We start from the raw sequence: 21,565 nt of genomic DNA on the forward strand, positions 1-21,565 counted from the left end.
GCCCTGTCGCTACCTCTCAACTCGTGGGCAACAATGGAGGCCGCAGCCACAAGGCTTCTAGCTGGCAAGGAGGAAGGGTGGGAGCTGGAGGGGGAGGGCCAATCAGGGTGGACCTGGATGGACAGGGCCCTGGACAGCCTTCTCCCAGGAGGCTGTTTCCCAAATATATAAGAGAGCGAAAAATAGTGTTAAGGATGGTTTGAGGCAGTGACCCAAGAAGTAATAGAAGCAAAGACCAGGAATGAAAAAAGAAGAGACATTTTCCACTCACAAAAAATTAATCATTTTAATCAGGCTAAAGTTTTCACAGGCCGTGCAAGGCAAGACTGAACACAGCAAGAAGCAACAAAGCTGAACACACACATCTGACTACTCAAACATGATAATAATCAATTGTAAGTTCAGAGGCTTGGGGGAGGGGAAAAGAGTTTCTTTCCCTGGACTTGAAGAAAGGAGAGAGGATCTAAGTATGCTGTCTGATTGGCTGAGGGGGAGTAGGGTGTTTCTAAGTCCTTGGAAAACTTCCAAATAAGAAATGGACTGGAGATCTCTACGGGTATAACTGTAAGACATCTGGGGAAAGTGTTTCCACCTAAGACTGGTGAACAGACATTGTTTGGGAGTTCTGTGTTTCCAGGCAAACAAGGGTCCAATTTGTACTGGACCATGGCACGGGGGAACAAGGGACTGAGGCCTTCTCCCCATTTTTCTGACTTGAAATGGCTTTGAGGAGCTTCTATTTACTCTCTTGGAACAATTTAATGTGTACTGATGAGCTACAGCTTCCTCAAAGGAATAAATAGTGGCTGTCCAAGGCCATTTCAGAGCAGGAAGGGTCTTTGAAGGAAGGTTTACATCCCTTCCAGCAGTCTCAAACTAAATTTGAGCTATATAACAACATCTTTCAGCCAGGGACCTACTTCACAAAAGTGTATCATGTAGTTAAGCCCTGAGTGGGAAGAAAGTAAGATAGGTGGGTAGGGAATAAATGAACCTGTGGCATGTTCCTGATCAATTATGTCCTACCTAACCAACCCATTAGCCTCAATTTATATTTCAGTACATGCTAAAATGGCCTAACACCTGTGCCAACAGTTTAAAAAATGTACAAGCATAAAGTTTAAGATTACAGCCACAAACATTTCCCTATAATGTTAAAAGTGTAAATACCAAATATCATGATTTGCCATAGTAATACATTTTGAGGAGAGAATGTATTACTTTTACTAATTACGAAAATGAATGGCTGTTAGCACTGCAATTCTTAATAAACAGAACAATACTTTCTTCAGATAAATGTAAAATAATACTGGGAAATTAACAGTGGACAGTTGTACCACTCTAAGCCTATTGAAGTCCATGGACTAAAAAGGGTAAAACTTTGTTTAGGATGCTTCATCTCATCAGCAATAAGCTGAAACTTTGCTTGTTTGCCCGAAGAGACGATGGCCACCTAGGTTGATCAGGAAAGTAGCACTGCTGGTTCTTTAAAAAGGCAAAGGAAAATTCTATCATTGCTGTAGGCCAGGAATCCACAAATTATGATGAAGGTGCCCAACGGAAGGAAAGAAAATACTTGGAAGGAATGTGCATGTGTGCATACATTTTATCATGTTTTTTTAATTGTTAGTTACCTTGGTGGCCTTTGTAAAGGCAGAAAGATAGGATATAGTGTTTGTAAATAAGTAAAGCGTGCAACATTTATGAGAAAAGATCTTGCAGCAAGCACAGTGTTTTCCTACTGTAACTCTGTGAACTTGTAAAAAGATGGTTGCTGCTTTGAGATGTTAGAACAACTGGAAAGGTTAGTGATAGGTGGAGCACTATTCCTACTCCCCTCCCCCCTTCTGCCATGAATCAGAATTTTAAAAAATACAACTTTTATACATTTGCTCTTTCAAGATGATAAAAGTATGTGTTTAATGAAACATGTTCAGATATTGTTACATAATCAATTTGTGTTGACTAAATTTTATGAATAGGTCAAATAGCACGATTTTACATGCTAATGAAAGTGCTCAGCATATCAGTTCAGTCCCAGTTAAAGAGAAAATTTAAAGTTCAGTGTGTAAAGTTCACTGTAAAGTTCAGTGTGTTCATCCCACTACCGAAAAAGAGTGACTCAAAAAACTGTTCCAGTTACCATACAATAGTCCTCATTTCTCATGTAAGATCCTGCTTAAAATGGTTAATATAGGCTGGATATCAGGAAACATTTTTTCACAGTCAGAGTAGTTCAGCAGTGGAATAGGCTGCCTAAGGAGGTGGTGAGCTCCCCCTCACTGGCAGTCTTCAAGCAAAGGTTGGATACACACTTTTCTTGGATGCTTTGGACTGATCCTGCGTTGATTCTATGATTCTATGAACAACACATAGCAACTAACATTGAAAGGGAATTACCAGATGTTCAAGCTGGCTTTCAACAGGGGCATGGCATTCATGATCACATAGGAAACCTGGGTTAGATTTTGGAAAAGTCACATACATATCAGGAGGATGTTTACATCTGCTTTATTGACTACAAGAAAGCTTTTGATTGTGCAGATCATGACAAATTGTAGAAAGCCCTGCAAAATTTAGGAGTGCCAATGCATGTGGTCAAACTGATGCAGTCCGTCTACGCAAACCAAGAAGCCATTGTATTTATACCATTTGATGACACTGACTGGTGCAAAATAGAGAAAGGAGTGCACCAAGGTTGTATTCTTTCCTACTTCCTGTTTAACTTGTGTGCTGAGATCATTATGAGAAAGACTGAAGTCAAATAATTAAACATTGGAATTAAGATTGGAGGAAGGAATATAATTAATCTTTGCTATGCTGATGATACTACCCTCCTATCAAAAACTAAGGAAGGCCTAGAACAGTTGATTACAAAGGTCAATGAACTAAGCACGAAATTTGGCCTTTTCTTAAACACTAAAAAAACTAAAATGGCCACTGCAAAAAAAAATTAAATTAAAAAGACATGTCTCAATAACGATGGGGAAGAGATTGAATGCATTTAAGAATTCATTTTTCTTGGACTGCAAATTAATATGAGTGGCGATTGCAGTATGGAAATAAAACATCAAATTGCTCTGGGTCGCTCAGCAATTATGAGCTTGAACTGAAACATAGAAAAGCACTACCAAATGTTGATTAGTTAGATCTATCATACTTCTAATAGCCCTTATGGCTATGAAAATTGGATGATGAAAAAATCAGACAAGAGAAGAATCGATTCATTTAAACTCTGGTGTTGGAGAAGGCTTCTGCGGGTTCCATGGACAGCAAAGTCACACACAAGGAAATACTACAGCGCATAAAGTCTGATATATCATTGGTAGGCGAAATCATGGAACGCCAGCTCACTTACTTTGGCCATATCATGCCATCCAACTCAACGCATAAAGCAATTATGCTAGGACTGCTCACTGGGCATGATCCTTTCAATGGAGGCGCAGATCACAAGAGTAGCCCACCTAGCAGTTGCTACAAAATGCAGCTGCTAAGGTCCTCACTGGAACAATTATGGTAAGATTGGTCAGTGGAAAAAGGAAACCAAGACAACAAAGAATGTGGTGGTTAGATGCTTTCAAAGTGGGTATGGGCCAGAACATTACAGAACTATAAGAAGTGATGCAAGATCATTTTTTAAAACCAGAACAGGCTTCCCCACACCCCTGAGGTGCTCGGTGGTTGGTCATCAAGCAGGCGGGGGGTGGGTTTTACAACAGGTTTTAATTTGGAATTTTACCATTTTATTGTGGGGTTTTGTTGTTGTAACCTGCTCTGCGGGATCCAATACCTCCCGGCGACTCGCTGATGGTATTACTGGAAGACTGATGGTATTACTTGACGAGAACACTCCCAAGCACCCTCTCGGCCCTTGCCTCAAATTGGTCCCCTGGTATATGGGGGAGCTAAAGAAGAGAAAGAGGGAAGTGAGATGGCAAGAGCAAGTATGGCGAAAATCTTGTAATGAAACTGCAGGATCATCTTACCACACACATATGAGGTAGCGGTTAGGGTGGCTAAACGTGAGTTTTATGCTGCCTCTAGCGCGTCCATGAACTCTCGCATGGCCCAATTGTTTGCTTGTTGTTGTTGTTGTTGTTAGGTGCGAAGTTGTGTCTGACCCATCACGACCCCATGGACAATGATCCTCCAGGCCTTCCTGTCCTCTACCATTCCCTGGAGTCCATTTAAGTTTGCACCAACTGCTTCAGTGACTCCATCCAGCTACCTCATTCTCTGTTGTCCCCTTCTTCTTTTGCCCTCAATCGCTCCCAGCATTAGGCTCTTCTCCAGGGAGTCTTTCCTTCTCATAAGGTGGCCAAAGTATTTGAGTTTCATCTTCAGGATCTGGCTTTCTAAAGAGCAGTCAGGGTTGATCTCCTCTAGGACTGACCGGTTTGTTCGCCTTGCAGTCCAAGGGACTCGCAAGAGTCTTCTCCAGGACCAGAGTTCAAAAGCCTCAATTCTTTCACGCTCGGCCTTCCTTATGGTCCAACTTTCACAGCCATACATTGCAACTGAGAAGACCAAAGCCTTGAGTAGACACACTTTTATTGGCAGGGTGATGTCTCAGCTTTTTAGGATGCTGTCAAGATTTGCTATAGCTTACATCCCCAGGAGCAAGTGTCTTTTAATTTCTTTGCTGCAGTCCCCATCTACAGTGATCCTGGAGCCCCGGAAAATAAATTGCTTAGGATAGTTCAGTCCTTGTCCCCCCTGGAGCTAGGTAGCCAAAATAATAGGCAATTGGTTCTTGGCTGTGAGGCATTAGCAAGCTTTTTTGTGGATAAAGTCTTGTTGCTTTGCTATGACCTTCCTGCCATTTTTAATACAGAGAGGGAACTAGCGGGCCATTGGTGGCTGTGGGGGGATATGTTTGATGGCTTCAGGTGGCTCTCAGGAACCAACATAGACAGGTTGCTGGGGTCAGTAAGGGCAACCACTAGCCCCCTTGATCCCTGTCCATCCCTATCTGAGGGACCACTTCTCTGCTTATGCTCCCTGCAAGGTCCCTCGCTCTGCAGGCACTAAATTGTTGGTGATCACTGGCTCCAGAGAGATATGCCTGGCCTCATCCCAGGCCAGGGCCTTTTCGATCCTGGTCCTGACCTGCTGGAATGAGCTCCCGGGAGAGCTGATGGTTCTGACAGAATTGGCAAAGTTGTGCAGGGCCCTAAAACTGAGTTTTTCTGCCAGATCTATGGTTGAGGGTGGGTTTATAAGACCAGTGAGCACCCCTCAGGCTTTGCTATTACATCTAGCACAGCCCCTTGTCAGATGACTGTAGGACGTAGGAGGGATTTTGCCATCTTAGCTTTGTGGGAAAATTCTGTTTTAGGGTAGGGTTTTTATGGGAACTTTTATTCTTTGTAACCTACCTTGAGTCAAAGGATAATAAATAATAATACATTAATAATAAATAAATAAACTTACTTTTCAGCAGACTTTAGATATAAGTAGTTTGCGTATTAACAAAAACAGGAAACTTGAGTCATTAATGATTTGTAAGTATTCCACCTCCCCACAAATTCTGTAAACTCTTATTTTGCTTCGCTGCCCATTTTTCCTTTGATTTTATCTCAGCTGCTCTCAATACTCTGCGCTTCTTGGGGCATATTAATAAGGCTCTGTTCTGAGGAAGCCCCCCCCGTGATTTTATACATTTTTTGTTTTCGCTTGTTAGAGTCACCTGATCAACCCCATACCTTATCTGCACCATTCTATTATTTTCAAGACTGACGTGACACATGTAGTTTACTATCACATATTCACATATTGTGCTAAAAAGATTTACTAATATGATGAAGGTACTTGCAGTGTTTTTAGATTATTGTGTCAACTCCACAGAGGTTTGTTGAGAGAATATATAAACAGGAGTATCTTCAAGACACTGGTCTTAGCAAAGTTTCACACTCTCACTGTGATTACCAATATGGACAGTATTCATTTATATTAGTTTATCAACATACTTGTATGCAACCTTCCCTTCTTACCATGGGAACCAAAGGTGGCTTATAGCAATACTGTAAAAAATCAGTATACAGCATACTAAAAAGTGACAAATGATTATAAATTATTGTAAAGATAACACTGCAATCCTAAACATTAAGAATTAGAGACTCTGCCTTACACTCAGGCCTAACCTTTAGGGGCAACTTTTCACAGGTCATTGGAGTAAGTGACTATGAACACACCACAGCTATTTTTCTGGGAAATGGAATTATAAGAAGGTAAGAATTATAAAACAATTAGTGTCCAGGTTCAATGCTAAAAGCATACAGACCATATGTGTAATTGTCAGTATTTTTCTGAGTAAGCCAAGACAGCCCAGGCATTGCATTTTAGTCTCCCAATAGTGATACAAAGTATTTTATGATTAAAGACAGTAACTGCATCAAAATTACCTAGTGAGACTCATAGCTAAAGGTATGAATCCTTGCTTCCAACACCACTCATACTGTAATGATGCTATGATTATACTACTAATTTATACCTTTTAATACCTGAACCACATTTATTTTTAGAAGCTAGTATTATTAGTTATGACAGCTATCCTACAGATACTTGCCCTGGTTTATATACAATGACACTAAATGTTCAGCTGCTATCACTTTCCATTACTGTCTTAAAGCTCAAAGCTGTGACTTTTTCCACAAGCAGATCCTTTCAATGACATTTCAGTGGTCTGCATTGCACTTTTATTGCAAGCCTGAAGGATCTTTCAGTTCATGGATGCTCTTACTGTCATTAGCCATTTATAAGCCTGTTTTCTTGTACCTTTTGGATCCTTAAAAAAGACTGTAGTGCACATGCTTTTCAGGCCTTAGAAATAAAAAAACATGTACTTATTTTCAAAGAAACTTACTTCCAAGCAACAAAGCCACAAAGCAAACAGTAAACATCCTCCATGTATGGAGAAGAGTAATTGTCTCCATGTTGTCCAACTGTCATCCCCTTCTATCTGAATAAGCAGTTCTTTCCACAAAAACATGTTTAATCCCAGTTCTCTCGTTTCTTGCGCTGGTTTCTCCATATACACTGTTTTATTGAATTTAGCAGACAGTGATCTAATCACACCTTAAACAAGCAGATTTCTAAGCATTTTTACACCAGTTAAATAAACAAACAAGCACACCCACCACCAACCCAGGTCAGCATAAATTGCAACTCACTCACTTTATTCCCATAACAATGCCAAGAGGCTGATAAATATTTAAAAATTGCCTCAAATTTAGCTAAATTGGAGTACTGTAAAGGCCATGACTTGGTGACAGCACATCTATTCTACATGCAATAGACCCCAAGGTCTATATCTGGCATCCCTAGTTAAAAGGATCAGGCAGCAGCGATGTGAAAGACATTCACGCGAGACCCTGGAGAGACACTGTGAGTCTGAGCAACAGTATAATAATAATAATTCAGTATAAAACGGGATTATGAGTACATTGCTTCCTTTTACTCTTCTTTCCGAAGACAGAGAAAAATCTACCGCGGGTCTATTACGGATAACATTTACGCACCTCCGTTCGATTCACGAGCAGCTGATAGAAGTCTTTGCTGGGCGCCGGGGCTTGTGCACGCACCTCAAACAAAATATCTGGGAGAAGAGACGCCATTTTAGGACGCCAGGAGCTAGTAACTATGGCAACCAGGAAGGGGCGGGCATCTGAAGAGGTCACGGGAAGCCCGCTCGCCCTCCCTCTTAAAGGAGACGCAATTCTTAGTGCTTCAAGTCAACGGGGCTTTACTGTCGCAACGGCGAGAAGAGACCCCTGAATCGCCACGGCTGAAGGAGGCAAAACTACTCCCGTGGACGCCACCTGTGGCCTTGCTGACCCAGGGGGGGATAACGCCTGCGCGCACCCCGGGGGTGACGACCCCGGCGGAGGGATACCTCTTTTTCAGCCAAGGAACGTCTGAGACAGGCGGAGGGGGACGGGAAGGATAGAACTGCCGTCGATACGAAGGGAGGGGGCTGCCGGCTAGGCGGCAGGGAGCGCCTAGGCGGGTAGGGGGAGAACACCCGCTGCTGGCGAGGGGGGGGAGAGCGGGGGCCCCGGGCCCCTTTGGGGGTAAAGTAGTCCCCAGCCTCCCCCTACGCCGCTGGAGGGGGTACGGGAGCGGAGGTGGACGGCGCACTGATCGGTGCTTCGGCTTCAGCTGATAATTGAAGGGAAGAGGCGCCGGGCAGGACAGAAAAAGAGCCGGAGCCGCTGGGGAAGCACGGAGCGCTTTTGCGGAGGCCGCGTCGGGACAAACTAGGTACTCTGGAGGGGGTGGGGGTGGCTTGTTTGTGTCGCCTGCGCTTGTCGGGGGGGGGGACCAGATCCCCTTCCCTGCTCCCTTGCTAGCCGCAAAAGTGGATGGAGGGGTTGACACGGAGGGGGCCGTTGTTGTGTGGAGCATGCCAGGGAAGCCTGGTCGTTGGGGTAGGCCCGGGGCCCGTGAGTGAGTGGGGGGGGCAGTGGGGGGAGGGGACGGCGAGACGGTCGTGGTGGTTATTTGAGGCCCTCGGACGGGCTCGAGGAGGTCCTCCCCCGGCAGGGAGGGTTTTAATCGCGGGGGTGGGGAGTGATAAATATCAGGTTCTTCCCGTGGGGAGGGGAAAAAGGAGTGGTGAAAGAGGAGCTCGGGTGGCACCAACGGAGCCGACAAAATGGCCAAACGGCTGCTTGAAGCTTGTCGTGATTCAGCCTTTCTTTCCTCCCCCCCCCCCCCGGGTTCAGGCCAAGGAGTATTAGTGGGGCCCTTCTGCGCCCCCACCTTCACGCCCGTGTCCACAGGAACACCCAACACACGTATCTTCTCTCCCCTCCTCCCCTTTGTGGTTTGGGCCTAGCTTCTCTTTCCTCCTCCCCCTCCGCTGGTTAAGATTAGCTTTGACTGCTAAATACAAAAGGACAGTGTCAGTGTTGACACTGCGCCCGATTTGTATTCGTCCCGGCTCGGTTTTCTCCCCACTGTTTCCCAAGGGGACTCTCTGTGTATGATATATGATTTACTTGAGGAAAGGTTGGCCGTGAGCCCCTTTGAATGCACCGGAGAGAGAGAGGGGGGGGGGACAAACCGTCCAACCCCTTGAGCCAAATAACGACAACAACAATAAAAAAGAACTGCTGAAATGACCAGGTGCCTCCATATTGGCTAGCCTTTGGGGGCCGGGAGGAAGCGGGGGAAGCTGCACTTTACTAAGCGTAAAAAGGGGACTTGTTTTATCTAGACCCGCCTGGTCCTGAGTCCCAAGGCCGGATCAGATTGTTTTCACCCCTGTAATTTTAGAGCTGGTTCTCGTCGCTGGGGCCTTCGAGAAGAGACTGGCTTGTGGCTTGTTTGCATAACGCGTCGTATTTAGATATTCACATTCTTCTGTTCTGCCCATCCTCGTCCTTCCCTCCCCCCCCCCCCCGTCGGCTTTCGAGTTGTTGCCGACTGGTCCGGGACTAACAGTCAAACGGATATCGCGGCTTTCCCCAGCTTTCTAGGCCGATCGGCTTGCTCTACAACTTTTATTGTTCCTTCCTCCAAATGGCCAGTCCTGTTGGGGTGGGGGAGGTTCATCGCAGCGGGGTTTTAAAACATCAGGAATTGGGAAAAGTTTAGATTAGGAGCAAGGAAACATTCGGGTGGGCAGAGTCGAAAGTTTTCTCAAGGGCTTGAGGGAAAGCATCGGTGTATGGAACAAAGGTCCCGTCTGTATTACAGAGGCCTACATGTTAGGCCTGACTGTGTCGCATTTACTCAGAGGGAAGAAATGAAAGCTTGGCATGGGTTTAAATGTATTCCATGTCTGGTATACATTTCAGGAATGCTCCTAGCGTTTGTTTTTAGGTTCGTTTTTATAGTGCAGCCTTATACCAATTATTCTTGTTCTGGCTTTCTTAATGTAAGCAACCTTCTTAATATTCGCCATCCTTTCCATCAGTAGCAAGTATTGATCTAATATTGATTTAAGGCCACATCCCATTCTTCTTTGACAAAGTGATTTCCCTAACACTGACTGCATGTAGATATTGACTCTTGTGACAGTATCAGGCCTGTCATTTAAAAACAACAACAAAGAGGATTAAAAGGAGGAGGTAGGTTCTCTGTGTCAAAGAAGGTGGGACCTTGCAATCCATAATGAAGGAATTGTCTTCCAAACAGGGCTTTGACCAGGATTATATTTCCTTTTGGGATTGGAGAGGCTCATGTGTGCATATGCATGCACACAGAGGTTGGTCAGACTTCAGGTGCTATTACCAGCTTTTTTTTTTTTTTTTTTTTTTAGGAAAATCGTTTTTCCAGGTCTTGTCCTTATTATGTGTCAACTTTATGGGTTGCCTAAAATAAAAATTTCTTTTATAAGCACTTAAATTTAGTAGAAGCTACATTAAAAATTTGATAGCTTTTGATCACAATAGTTTTATATATACACTATTAATGTTATTAACCTTTGATTAATTTAGCTATTTAAATTAAATTTAAATGCTTCTCTACTCTCAGTATCTTTATACTCTGGATTGGATCCCATGGAAAATTTTATCTGGGGAAGGGTGATTCTTGTCCTGTTGCAGATTTCCAGTCTCTTCTCTCCCTCTGCTATTTCTGGGGGTCTCCCTATGACCTAAGAATGGTATTATGGTGGACATTTTGGGCTGCAGAAGGAGGGAGGGGGTAATGGAGAGGTATAGCTTCTGTCTGCTGAAATCTCTGTAGGATCCAAGCTTTTGTCTACAATTCTGGGCACATGAATGTCATTCAGCTCAACAGGGCTTGTTTATAAGGAAGCATGGTTGGTGTGAGGCTGAAACCTGTATCCCTAAATTTGAAAATGGAACTACTGTCACTTTCCAGAATTTAGAATATGACCAGCTGAATGAAATGCGATCCTGTTTCTTTTAAGGGAATCCTATGTCTGTTTGGAATAAGTCCTACTGAACAAAGTAGTACTGTGTATGAGCAAGCATACAGGATCAGGCACTGTTCTCAGGTCCTTTTTCTTAAGCACACACATTAATAGTACTTCATTTTCTGTAACTCTTTCAGGATGTAAATTTTCTAAAGTTTCCAGAAAACAAGTTCTATCCATAAGGTGACTGGGTTTGTGGGGGAAGGGGTGAGAAATAGCAGAAACCATCTTTAGGATGGACTTTTGTAGTACATGTCTACCAAATGTTGACAGGTGTTCTGCCTGCCACTGTTACTTCAATATCCTGATAATTTTCTATGCCCTTTTCTGTGTTCTCCTTCCTTCATTCTGTGTTCTTTGTTTATTATCTCTACATGCTTATACTAGTTATCAAAGGCCACATACAGAACTGCAGCCAGTCAGGCAGCTACAAGGCTACCACTGTGGTGTAGAAACTATAATCTCTAGTCGTGTAGAAATCACAATAATAGTTTTTATTGTATTAAAAAAGTTATTGCAGATGTGACTAGCTAAATGAAATAAGAACCAGACTCTGTTAAGGGAATCATATGCTTGTTTGGAAAAAGCTCCACTGAACAAAGTAGTATTTGTATATGAGCAAACATGTGCAGGGTCAGGCAGTGTTCTCATGTGCCCTTTCCTATGCACATAGTAGTACACTGTAACTATAACCTGCAGTCTTACAGAAACCTTAAGAATTTTTTATTTTATATATTTATTTTTTGTAGTCAAGTCACATTTGACTTATGGGTCATGACCCTGGAATTTCTTGGTGGTCTCATATCCAAATACTGCCTAAGTTAGACCCCCTGCTTCTGGGATCTGATGAGATCAGGCTAGCCATGGTGTAAGACTTGTAGGTGGGAGGGGGAATGCGAAATAATCCCAGTATTCCAAAGAGTAACCATGTATGTGCCAACTCTGATTGTCAAAGAGAAATACAAACCTAACAAAATATTATTCTAGCATAAGCTTTTTGTGGAGTTGAGTCCATGTTAACTGAAGTGAGTGGATCCTTACTGATGGGCAGTTACTCTCCAGATTGTCATCAGAGGAAGACCTTTCTTAGCAGCTGCTAGCTGAGATTGTTTTAACTAGAAGACCTGCTTTGTTGCATATATATGATCCAAGGTCTAAGCTTGACGGTGGCACATAAGGGCTAGAAGCAGGTTTTCAACCCAGAGTCAGCATTTGTCTTTCATGTGGTATAGGGTGGTGGGAAAGACGGTCTCAGAACCAGATTGTGACATAGGGAAGGGTCTTTTTGAAAGTGTCAAATGAATGACTTTATATAGGGCTCCCTTATGAGCACCTGTAGCCTCTCTTTGCTTGAAATGAAAGGATACCTTAAAATGGATAGCTTCCACTAAGGCTCTTAAAGATCAAAGGCATGAAGGGAAAGGGCAATCTCATAAATCTTGCTGTTTCTTCATCTTGAGGAAGCTGCTTGGCAGATTTTAAGATGGCTGATCATAAGGAGTTGTTAACTGTACCTGAACAGCTGTTGTACAGCTGAGACCCCAAAACTGTTGAGGATATTGTATGTCAGGCTACATTTGTGCTCTGAAAATAAGGACATCAACTTCAGAGATTTAAACTACATTAATCATACTTACCTTCTCTTGGGCATCTTGGTGCACTAGTTCTGTAAGGGTGGTGGTGGTGACTGGGTGCTATAGATCGCTCAGAATATTCAATGCCCTTGCCAACCTCTAGTTTCCAGAATGTCTTGAAGAAATCCATGTCAGTTAAATTGCTGTGAAATAAACATATACATGTATTGTGTATATGCCCTATGCCAGTAGTTACATGTAACTGAACATGCTCCTTGTGTTATTTGCTATTGACACTGTCATTCAAGAGAAGGTCGAGTAGCTATATGCCTGTTAACTGTAAATGTTGATAGCTGACTTGAGCCTGGCTGCAGAGAGCTCTATATATGGGCAATACTGAAGTAATCTATTGTTAATAAAGTGTCAGACCTCATATATAATATATCCAGAAACTTACTGAACTAATGCTGGTTCATGGATCAACATTCCTTGGTCTTCATTACTCCTCTGTACCAAGGGTACTAATCCATTGCCATGGGCTGCCTCTGGTCCCCAAGCAATGTAGGCTACCAAGTTTTAATTAAGGTATGATAGGAACTTTGCTTAATTTATCGCTTCCATAATCCTCTGCTTCTGAATACCCTTGGGATATCAGGCTATAGCTGTTCCATCAGTTTTTTTTAACTCCTTTCAGTATGCTCTTGTATGGCAGGCTTTTTGTGCCATTTACCTGAATGTAGATGATCTCCATAGCACCCCCCCAAAAAAAATCCAGAATTGTATCTTGTATGTGCATTTAAGACAGCTCTTGTTCTTTAACATCATGCATAGAAAAATGCTGTCCTTTTCAGATAAATATTTTGCCTACACGCTTATTTAAGAATGCTTCTGTAGTGGCTGCCTCAAACTGTTCATTTGGGATAACTGCACACGTTAACTTTTGTATATATAGAAAGTTTAGTCCTATCTTCAGTACTGATTGCCAGTAGTTTTCATATAACCTGGTAAGATTATTCAATGAACAAAACCTTAAGTGTGTCATGTGTAATTGGTATTTTACCCTAAACTGCTCTATATTCTAAACATGCAAAGTAAGTACTGTGGGAAAGGTATTGGTATAATTGCATTGAATGAATAGGGTTCCTGGTCAAATGCATGTGTATCATCTACATTTTTATCCTATCTTTCCTCCAAAAAAAATCAGGAGGACACATTTGGTGCTCCCTTTTGAATTTATCTTCAAAGCAGCCTCGAGAGGCAGGTCAAGTTGAGAGATAGTGACTGACCTGAGGTCTTTTAGTGAGACTCTCAGCAGAATGGGAATTTTAATTCAGCTTACCATAGTCCATTTCTGACACACTAATAACTACCATAAAGCTGACTTGTGATATTGCTCAGCACAGGGTATCCTTTGTGCTTGTCTACTCCCTGCTACTTTACTGAGTATTGACTTAGGAAGGAAACTGTATCTTAGGAATCATTTGGGATTTAGAAAGTAAGTTAAGTAAACTTGTGATGGGCAAGAAGAAATAATAATGGGTAAGAGGACTACCATAGTACAGACCAAGATGGGTGGATTTGTGCCACTATGATTTATTTCCTGTCTCTGGATGCTGCGGTGTAGGACAGTTATGCTCTTTATCGTGTGCTATTTATTACATTGCTAGTGGCAATGCAGACTCATTATTATGCTATAATTATGGAGGAGAGCTTGGAGCATGAATATAGCTTGACATTTTCCTGGGTTATTGATATGGTGCTGTTTAAGTATTGGGGAAGGAAATTGAGAGTGGTGGTAATAATGAAAGTAAATTTTTTAGGCACAACACTCAAATATACCTCTTAGTTTGAATGTGGGGTTTTCTTGGATGATATATTGTTAGTTGTTAAGTTGAAATTTCCCAGGCTTATTGTGCCTGTTCAGGACTGACTCTAGACTTCAGGCCTCTGTTTCATCAAGTTCTAGATCCCAAATAATCTAGCCCTATATATATTGGATAAAAATTTCCATTGCTCTGTAAATGGATAATAGGTTTCAAGTAGTCACTAGTATTACAGTGGGTTTTGTTTTACCTTCATATAGCTATCATGGTGTTTCACCAGATTGGTAAGTTTTGGAGTACTAGAAATGAGTTTGGATCTTAGAATTCTCATCCCCAGGTAGAATATTAGTACTTTGTTGACTGCTGAGGGCAAAGGCACATTAGTGAAAGCTGTAGATAACATAGTGAGTCCTCTTGTGATTTAGAAATGGATTATTTGGGAGGCAAAGAGGAGTAACTGAGCTGTTTTCACAGTGGAGGGGAGTAAGCATTGGGGTACTATGGAGATTGAAGCAATTATGTAGAATTGAAGGTGAGCGGTAAAATGACCAGGCTTGTAGATAACACCAAATTATTAAGGATGAAGAGAACTAAAGCACTTAATGTTGTGCTCTGAAAGGATCTCTTCAAACTGTGTGAATGGGCAACAACAGGACAAATGGGGTTAATTTTGACTGTGAATACAAATCTATGGTAGCATGGGGACTTGGAATACAAAGAATACCATTCTGATTACCTCCATCTTAATAGAATTTTGTTAGCACTGGGAAAAAGTAACCAGAATGATTAAAACATTTGTGTTTGTTTCTTGTAAGAAAGGGCTAAGTTGTTCAGGCTTTTACGTTTGGAGAAAATAGAACTTAAGATGTGACATGGTAGACATTTACACATATAATGTGTGTGGTGGAGGAGATGAATACAGAGAATTTTCTTCCTTTCCCATGATACTAGTACTTATTGGTCTCCCATGACATAGATGGGAAATTTATTCAGTGCTGATAAAAAGTCAAAGAGCAATGTGTAGATTTTAGGGTGATAGGATGTAGTGATAGCTAGGAGTTCAATTAGCTTTAGAATGGATCTGGACAAGTTTATTAAAGTTAGATCATCGATGTACTCAGTTAAACCATGAACACATGGCTGCCTTATACTGCAGTACATCACTGGTTAATTGAGATCAATATTGTCTATTCAGACTGGCAGTGCTCCCCAAGGTCTTTCACATCACCTCCTGCCTGGTCCTTTTAACTGGAGAATTTGGGGATTGAATTTGGTACTTTCTGCATGCCAAGTGGAAACTCTATAAGTGAGCTATCGCCTCTGCATGTTCAGCAGGAGCAATCACTTGAATATCAGTGCTGCAGGTATAGCAACAAGTAGACATTTAGGCATTTGAACCTTATTTGTAGTCATCTAGTGGAATGTGACCACAGAGTGAAGCACGGCTATATGAGTCAGGATCTATAGTGTCGGTTCTTATAGTGTGCTTGATTGATCTAGGCTGGATTTGGCTGTTGACATAGATATTCTATGTGTCCTCCTCCATCACTTAATTACCATGTTCTGTGATTATGGAAGACTGGAGGTGTGGGAGAGGAAAGAAAAGGGGATCACTCCAGTGTTCATTACTCAAGTCTTGTTTGTAGCAATGAAAACAATTCAGCTTCTCAAATGATATTTCTTATAATTTGGAACTCTGCCTAACCTAGCTGGTGAAAGCTACTGAGGAGAGACTAGTCCTTCTAACTAGAATTATTGCCATCTAGTTCAGGGATGTGAAGGTACCAAACAATATTAAAGATGCTTATTTCTGTCAAGAGGAAAGTAGGGTTCTTGGATGTGGATTCCTGAATCACTCTAGTGCCCTTCTTCTTGATAGCTCACGGATGTCAAGGTGAAATTAGTTGGTTTTAAAAGAGAAAGGGACAATAAATGATGATATAACATGGGCTTTCCTGGCTTACTAGCTGCTGAAAATGTGTGTTCAGAGTTGAGAGGTTCCTGCAATTTTGATGCAATGTGTAGAATGAACACAGAAAGTGGTATTGCTACATAGGGAAGGTTTGCAACAGAATGTGGAGATAGCGAAACTTTTCAGAACACATCATTCACAGTTAGTTGATTATGATCTGATGAGATTTCAGTTTTAAGCTATGACTAAAATATTTGTGTTTTAAAAACCTTGATATCTCCGTGAAGGTAGCCGATAGTACATTTGCAATTTAGGAAGACGTGATGGGACTTTGTTATCAGAGGAGCAGGGATGGAAGCCTAGCAAGACTGGATATGTCTCTGTCCCTATGTTTTCACCATGGAAGACAGGATGGTAATGGGTAATGAACTACTTGTTAGGTCCCCCACAAGGTAGAAACCAAGTGGCAATTGAGGTAAGAGTGCAACTAAGTCCCACTCATGTTTCTGTTAATGGCATTGTAAGGAAGATTTTTTATCAATCTTGAAGGAATAATTAGAGGTCAACAATTGGAACACTATTGTTGGAAGTTTTCTAACCTAAGAACAGCTTTGCAGGATTTAGGAGGTAGTTCCTATAGTAGATGAGAAGAAAATGCATAAGCTTGTTTCAAAGTAACTTACTTTTATAAGAACATGGAAAACTCCCCAACTCTTAAAAGTGAGAAGAGTTGGTTCTTATATGCCACTTTTCTCTACCAGAAAGAGACTCAAAGCGACTTACATTTTACTTCCCTTTCCTCTCCCCACAACAGACACTCTGTGAAGTAGGTGAGGCTGAGATAGCGCTGGTATTACTGCTGGGTCAGAACAGCTTTTTCAGTGCTGTAGGGAGCCCAAGGTCACCCAGCTGGCTGCATGTGGAGGAACAGGGAATTAAACACGGTTTGTCAGATTAGAAGCCGGCACTCCTAACCACTATACTAAGCTGGTTCAGTGAATTGCCTGGTAGAGATTGGACCAGGTTGGAAGCCCCATATATGACCTGTCCTTGCCCAGCTGCACTAACTCCAGATGGAAGGTCCAAGGTCTTTGTTCTTCTGATATTCCGTATGTTCCAAAATGTTAGAGCTTTGCTATTTTGACTGTTATGATTCTTCCTTCATTGTACTTTTCATCTTTTTCTGTTCTGTATACATTGCCCTGAGACCTCATAGTGAGGGGCGGTATATAAATTCAGTCAGTGAGTAACCTTTTATTGGCATAAAGGTATATAAATTAAATGAATAATTGATAAATAAATAATAAAAGACATTTGTGATGTGGGCCTCCATGGATGAGAAAGCATCCAGAATCACATTCAGGTTCTTTACAATCTCCAAAGTTGTTAATTGGATTCCATCAAGAGCTGAGAGTTGTAGTGCCAGCTTGGTGTACTGGTTAAGAGTGGTGGCTTCTAATCTGGCAAGCCGGGTATGATTTCCCACTTGTCCACATGCAGCCAGCTGGGTGACCTTGTCACAGCCCTGATAATATCTGGGGTCCCACCTATCTCACAGGGTGCCTGTTATGGGGAGAGGAAGGGAAGGTGATTACAAGCCACTTTGAGAGTCCTTCTGATAGAAAAAACTGGGGTACAAAAAACCCAACTCCTCTTCTCCTTCTCTAATGGTCAGTCTGGGGACCTATAAATAAAAAATATGAATATCACACACACACGTGAATATATATGTATATAAAGTATATATATATTGAAAATATAATATGTATGCTAACTATATATATAATTAGTTTTGGCTCCCATTGTTATGAGTTGTTTAACGATTTGTTTAATGTAATCTTTAACCATCTTCGTGGCTTTCATTGGGAAGAAATTTAGCATACAAATATTTGTAAATATGTGAGTTTAGTAGTCAAAATTTTAAAGACTTAGCTGTAATGGCTAGTGTCCTTTCTCCAGAATCAGATGCAGATGGTTGCTGTCCTGGAAGAGTTAGCAGACTCCTCAACACTCCCGTGTGGAGTGCCACAGGGGGCGATACTCTCCCCCATATTTTTTTAACATCTGTATGCGCCCTCTAGCCCAGCTGGTCCAGGACTTTGGCTTGGATAGTTACCAATATGTGGATGACACTCAGATCTACCTTCCATTGAACGGCCAGCCAGACTCCCCCCACGGATATGTTTGCCAGCTGTTTGGAAGCAGTGACTGGATGGCTCAGGCAGAGTCATCTGAAACTCAACCCCTCCAAAACAAAGGTCTTGTGGCTGGGTAGGAAGGGACAGGATCAGTCAGTGTGTTTCCCATGCCTGGATGGGGTGCAATTAACATCTGCACCCATAGCCAGGAATTTGTGGGTGGTTTTTGATGCCTCCCTTTCTATGGAGTCTCTGATCACTAATCTAGCCTGAATGGCATTTTTCCAACTATGCCAAGTGTGGCTAGTAGCACCCTACCTGTCTTTGGAACACTTAACCACAGTGATCCATGCAGGTTAGACTTCTGTAACTCACTGTACATGGGCCTACCCTTGTCCTTGACCCGGAAACTGCAATTGGTATAGAATGCACCTGCAAAGGATCCTCACTAGGACATCTTGGAGGGCCCATATTCAGCCTGCGCTGAAACAACTGCGCTGGTTGCTGGTTTGCTTCTGGAACAAGTTCAAGGTCTTGGTATTGACCTTTAAGGCTATACGTGGCCTGGGTCCTGCTTACCTGAGGGACCGCTTATCTGCTTATGCCCTCTGCAGTGCTCTTCGCTCTGTTGGTATGAATCTGCTGGTGGTCCCGGGCCCCCGGAGTTTTTGCTTGTCTGTGGCCAGGGCCTTTTCAACCCTGGCCTCAGCCTGGTGGAATGAACTCCTGGAAGTGCTAAGGACCCTGATGAAACTGTCAAGATTCTGCAGGGCCTGTAAGATGGAGCTCTTCCACCAAGGATTTGGTTGAGGCCGGAGTAATGCCTGGAGTGACTAACTGGGGTCCCGCCCAACAATGTGCTCAGTACATCTGGTGTAATAAATCAGAGTCTGGAGGAGTTAAGTAGGTGCTTGGAAGATTGTAACCATTGATTCGTTGGAGAATAACCGTGGATTTTTGCTGCCATTGTGGATTTCTTGGTCTTTATACTCCTATTGTAGGAAATTGCATATTAATATTTTATGGATTTTATCGAATATGCTTGAACTACTTTTCAGTAGTTCAAAAGTTAAAAGGTAACTCCCATGATGAGAAACCTGACTAAATAGATATTATGCAGATAGTGTTTTGCAGAAGGTAACTTGCAGAAGGATGCTTTAGGATGCTCTGGGCTGATCCTGCGTTGAGCAGGGGGTTGGACTAGATGGCCTGTATGGCCCCTTCCAACTCTATGATTCTATGATTCTGCCTATTATTTTGTGAATCTCAAAAGTCTGTTAGCAACAGCCGGACTCTCCTGTATCTAGAAAGTGAAATTGTTCTAAAAGCCTGAATCTTAGCACTTCCTAATATAGAAGGCTGGATGGAATAGTATATTATAGTAGATGTGACTTTTCATGTGTTCAAATATGAAGAACTGAAAATACTTAAAGGTGAAGAGGCCATAAAACACATTTCCTTTGCTATTGAAAGAATGATCAGTCCTTGTTGTCATGTTTCAGAAGTTCTATGTTTTCATAAATGTAATTGCAAATGTTTTATTGCATGTTGAACAGGTGAAATTGCACTGATATACTGCATTAATTAGTATTTGTGTTCTGCTACTTAGAAGGCTTTCATTTCCATCAAAATCTGAATACCATGCTCCATCTTCTGAAATTAAGCTATTTAAAACTTTGCAACAAAAGATCACAGTACAGAACTTATTTGAGGAGAACCTAAGATTTCGATTTTGTGTGGCACCTTATAGCAGACTAGCAAAATCACACTAAAGCAGCTTTTTGAGTTGATCATCTTCCAGAAAACAGTGTTCATCGTTGATGGCTTGGCTTTTTGAAAATAGCTACATGAGAATCTTCCAACATTTGTTTCATTTCTATCACTGCTCCTCTCTGCAAGTGGACTCAAGTTAGTTTACAACATATAATAATGTAGGGAAAAACCTCACCCTCTTAAATCCCCCCCCCCCAAAGAACAGGCCAACCAGATTGGGAGATTTTGAGTTAACACAGTTTGTTGAACAGGCCTGAACTTACAGCATGTGTAAATTGACGTGTTTGGACTTTTCCATAACTGTTCAGTTGTCTGCATAAAATGTGAAGTAACCATTGCAGTCTTCATTCATATTGTAAAGTATGGGTGAGAATTCTCATTACAATAGAGATGGTAGTAGGTATAGCATTTATTATTTAGAAGTTATTGATGTTAAAACCTGTGCTCTTCCCTGCAGTCTTTCTATAGCTCAATAGATGCTCAAAAAATTATTTGATCTCCTTTTCTAACTTTTGTTTCTTCTCACATCGCAACTGCTGCTTACAGTGCCTTTCCAGAGTGGCATCTCCTGTTTTGGTAGAGTTGCTAGACATCTACACAATAACAGCCATGGTTGTAAGAGATATCATTTATATTCTCTTTGACAATTTTTTTGGTGGAGGAATTTTAAACCTCTGGCCATTTTCCCCCCCTCCATCCAGATTCCTCTGTCAATCTGGGAGCTATCCCAAGTTGGTACAGAGCAAGGTTCTCTTCCCCCTCGCCACCATTTTGCAGATTTCTGGATTACACTTTGGGACCATTCTCAGAATTGAATTCATAGATTAGGATTGAAGTGGAGATAAAGGTTTTACATTAATACAGTGAATGTGGCAGTACCCTTCTCTTTAAGTCTGGTTGCTGAGTTAGGTTTTGGAAACGAGGCTGGACTTTCTAATAGTATCCCTTGTATTGCTCTTTATTCTGGCAGAGTATTGTCTGCCTTGGTAGTGAGAAATGGGGAAGGAGAAATCAAGGTAGTGCCCTTTGAAAGTCCAGGAATCCATCACATTCTAGGCTGACATCAGGAAATGGTAGAGAAGGAGGAAACTGATTGGACAGATAAATTTTTACTTATGTAGTAATATCCAATACAGTTGAGGGAGTAAAGCCAACCCACTGTTGACTTTGTGGGGCTTGGCTTCCACTGTTAAGAACTGTGTTGGACACAGTATAATGCACAGTTGCTTTGTAATTCTTTTCTTTATGGATTCCCTGCAACATATGGGTCCCACTCTGCAAGATTTGCTGAAGTGTTGATTTATTTTAAAATATTTACAAACTTTTTCCTAGTTCTCAGGGGACTAAGAAACAAGAGCTGTGGCAGGTGAATTCAATTAGTTTTTTCCTTTTCCACTAAAATCCATGACGTTGCCTTCCTTTCTTGACCATTTTTATTTTAATACTCCCCCTACACA

The 21,565-nt window shown here is 41.9% G+C and overlaps 2 protein-coding genes across 10 annotated transcripts in view; one reads left to right on the forward strand and one right to left on the reverse strand.

Moving 5' to 3' along the window:
* The window catches only part of FBXO36 (F-box protein 36), a 43,625-nt gene extending 35,662 nt beyond the window's left edge, over nt 1-7,963 (reverse strand). For 3 of the 4 annotated variants that reach the window (XM_077348823.1, XM_077348820.1, XM_077348822.1), the window contains exon 1: nt 7,521-7,963. In XM_077348823.1, coding sequence (XP_077204938.1) covers nt 7,521-7,616 — 96 coding nt within the window. In that variant the 5' untranslated portion in view covers nt 7,617-7,963. The remainder of the gene's footprint in view (nt 1-7,520) is intronic. The other variant, XM_077348821.1, reaches the window with a different exon arrangement.
* Nucleotides 7,964-8,099: 136 nt separating this feature from the next.
* The window catches only part of TRIP12 (thyroid hormone receptor interactor 12), a 99,144-nt gene continuing 85,678 nt past the window's right edge, over nt 8,100-21,565 (forward strand). For all 6 annotated transcript variants that reach the window (XM_077348813.1, XM_077348814.1, XM_077348815.1 and 3 more), the window contains exon 1: nt 8,100-8,262. The gene's annotated coding sequence lies outside the window, so the exon portion shown is untranslated. The remainder of the gene's footprint in view (nt 8,263-21,565) is intronic.

The sequence above is a fragment of the Paroedura picta genome, chromosome 8, assembly GCF_049243985.1.
Source record: "Paroedura picta isolate Pp20150507F chromosome 8, Ppicta_v3.0, whole genome shotgun sequence".
NCBI classification, from domain to species: Eukaryota; Metazoa; Chordata; class Lepidosauria; order Squamata; family Gekkonidae; genus Paroedura; species Paroedura picta.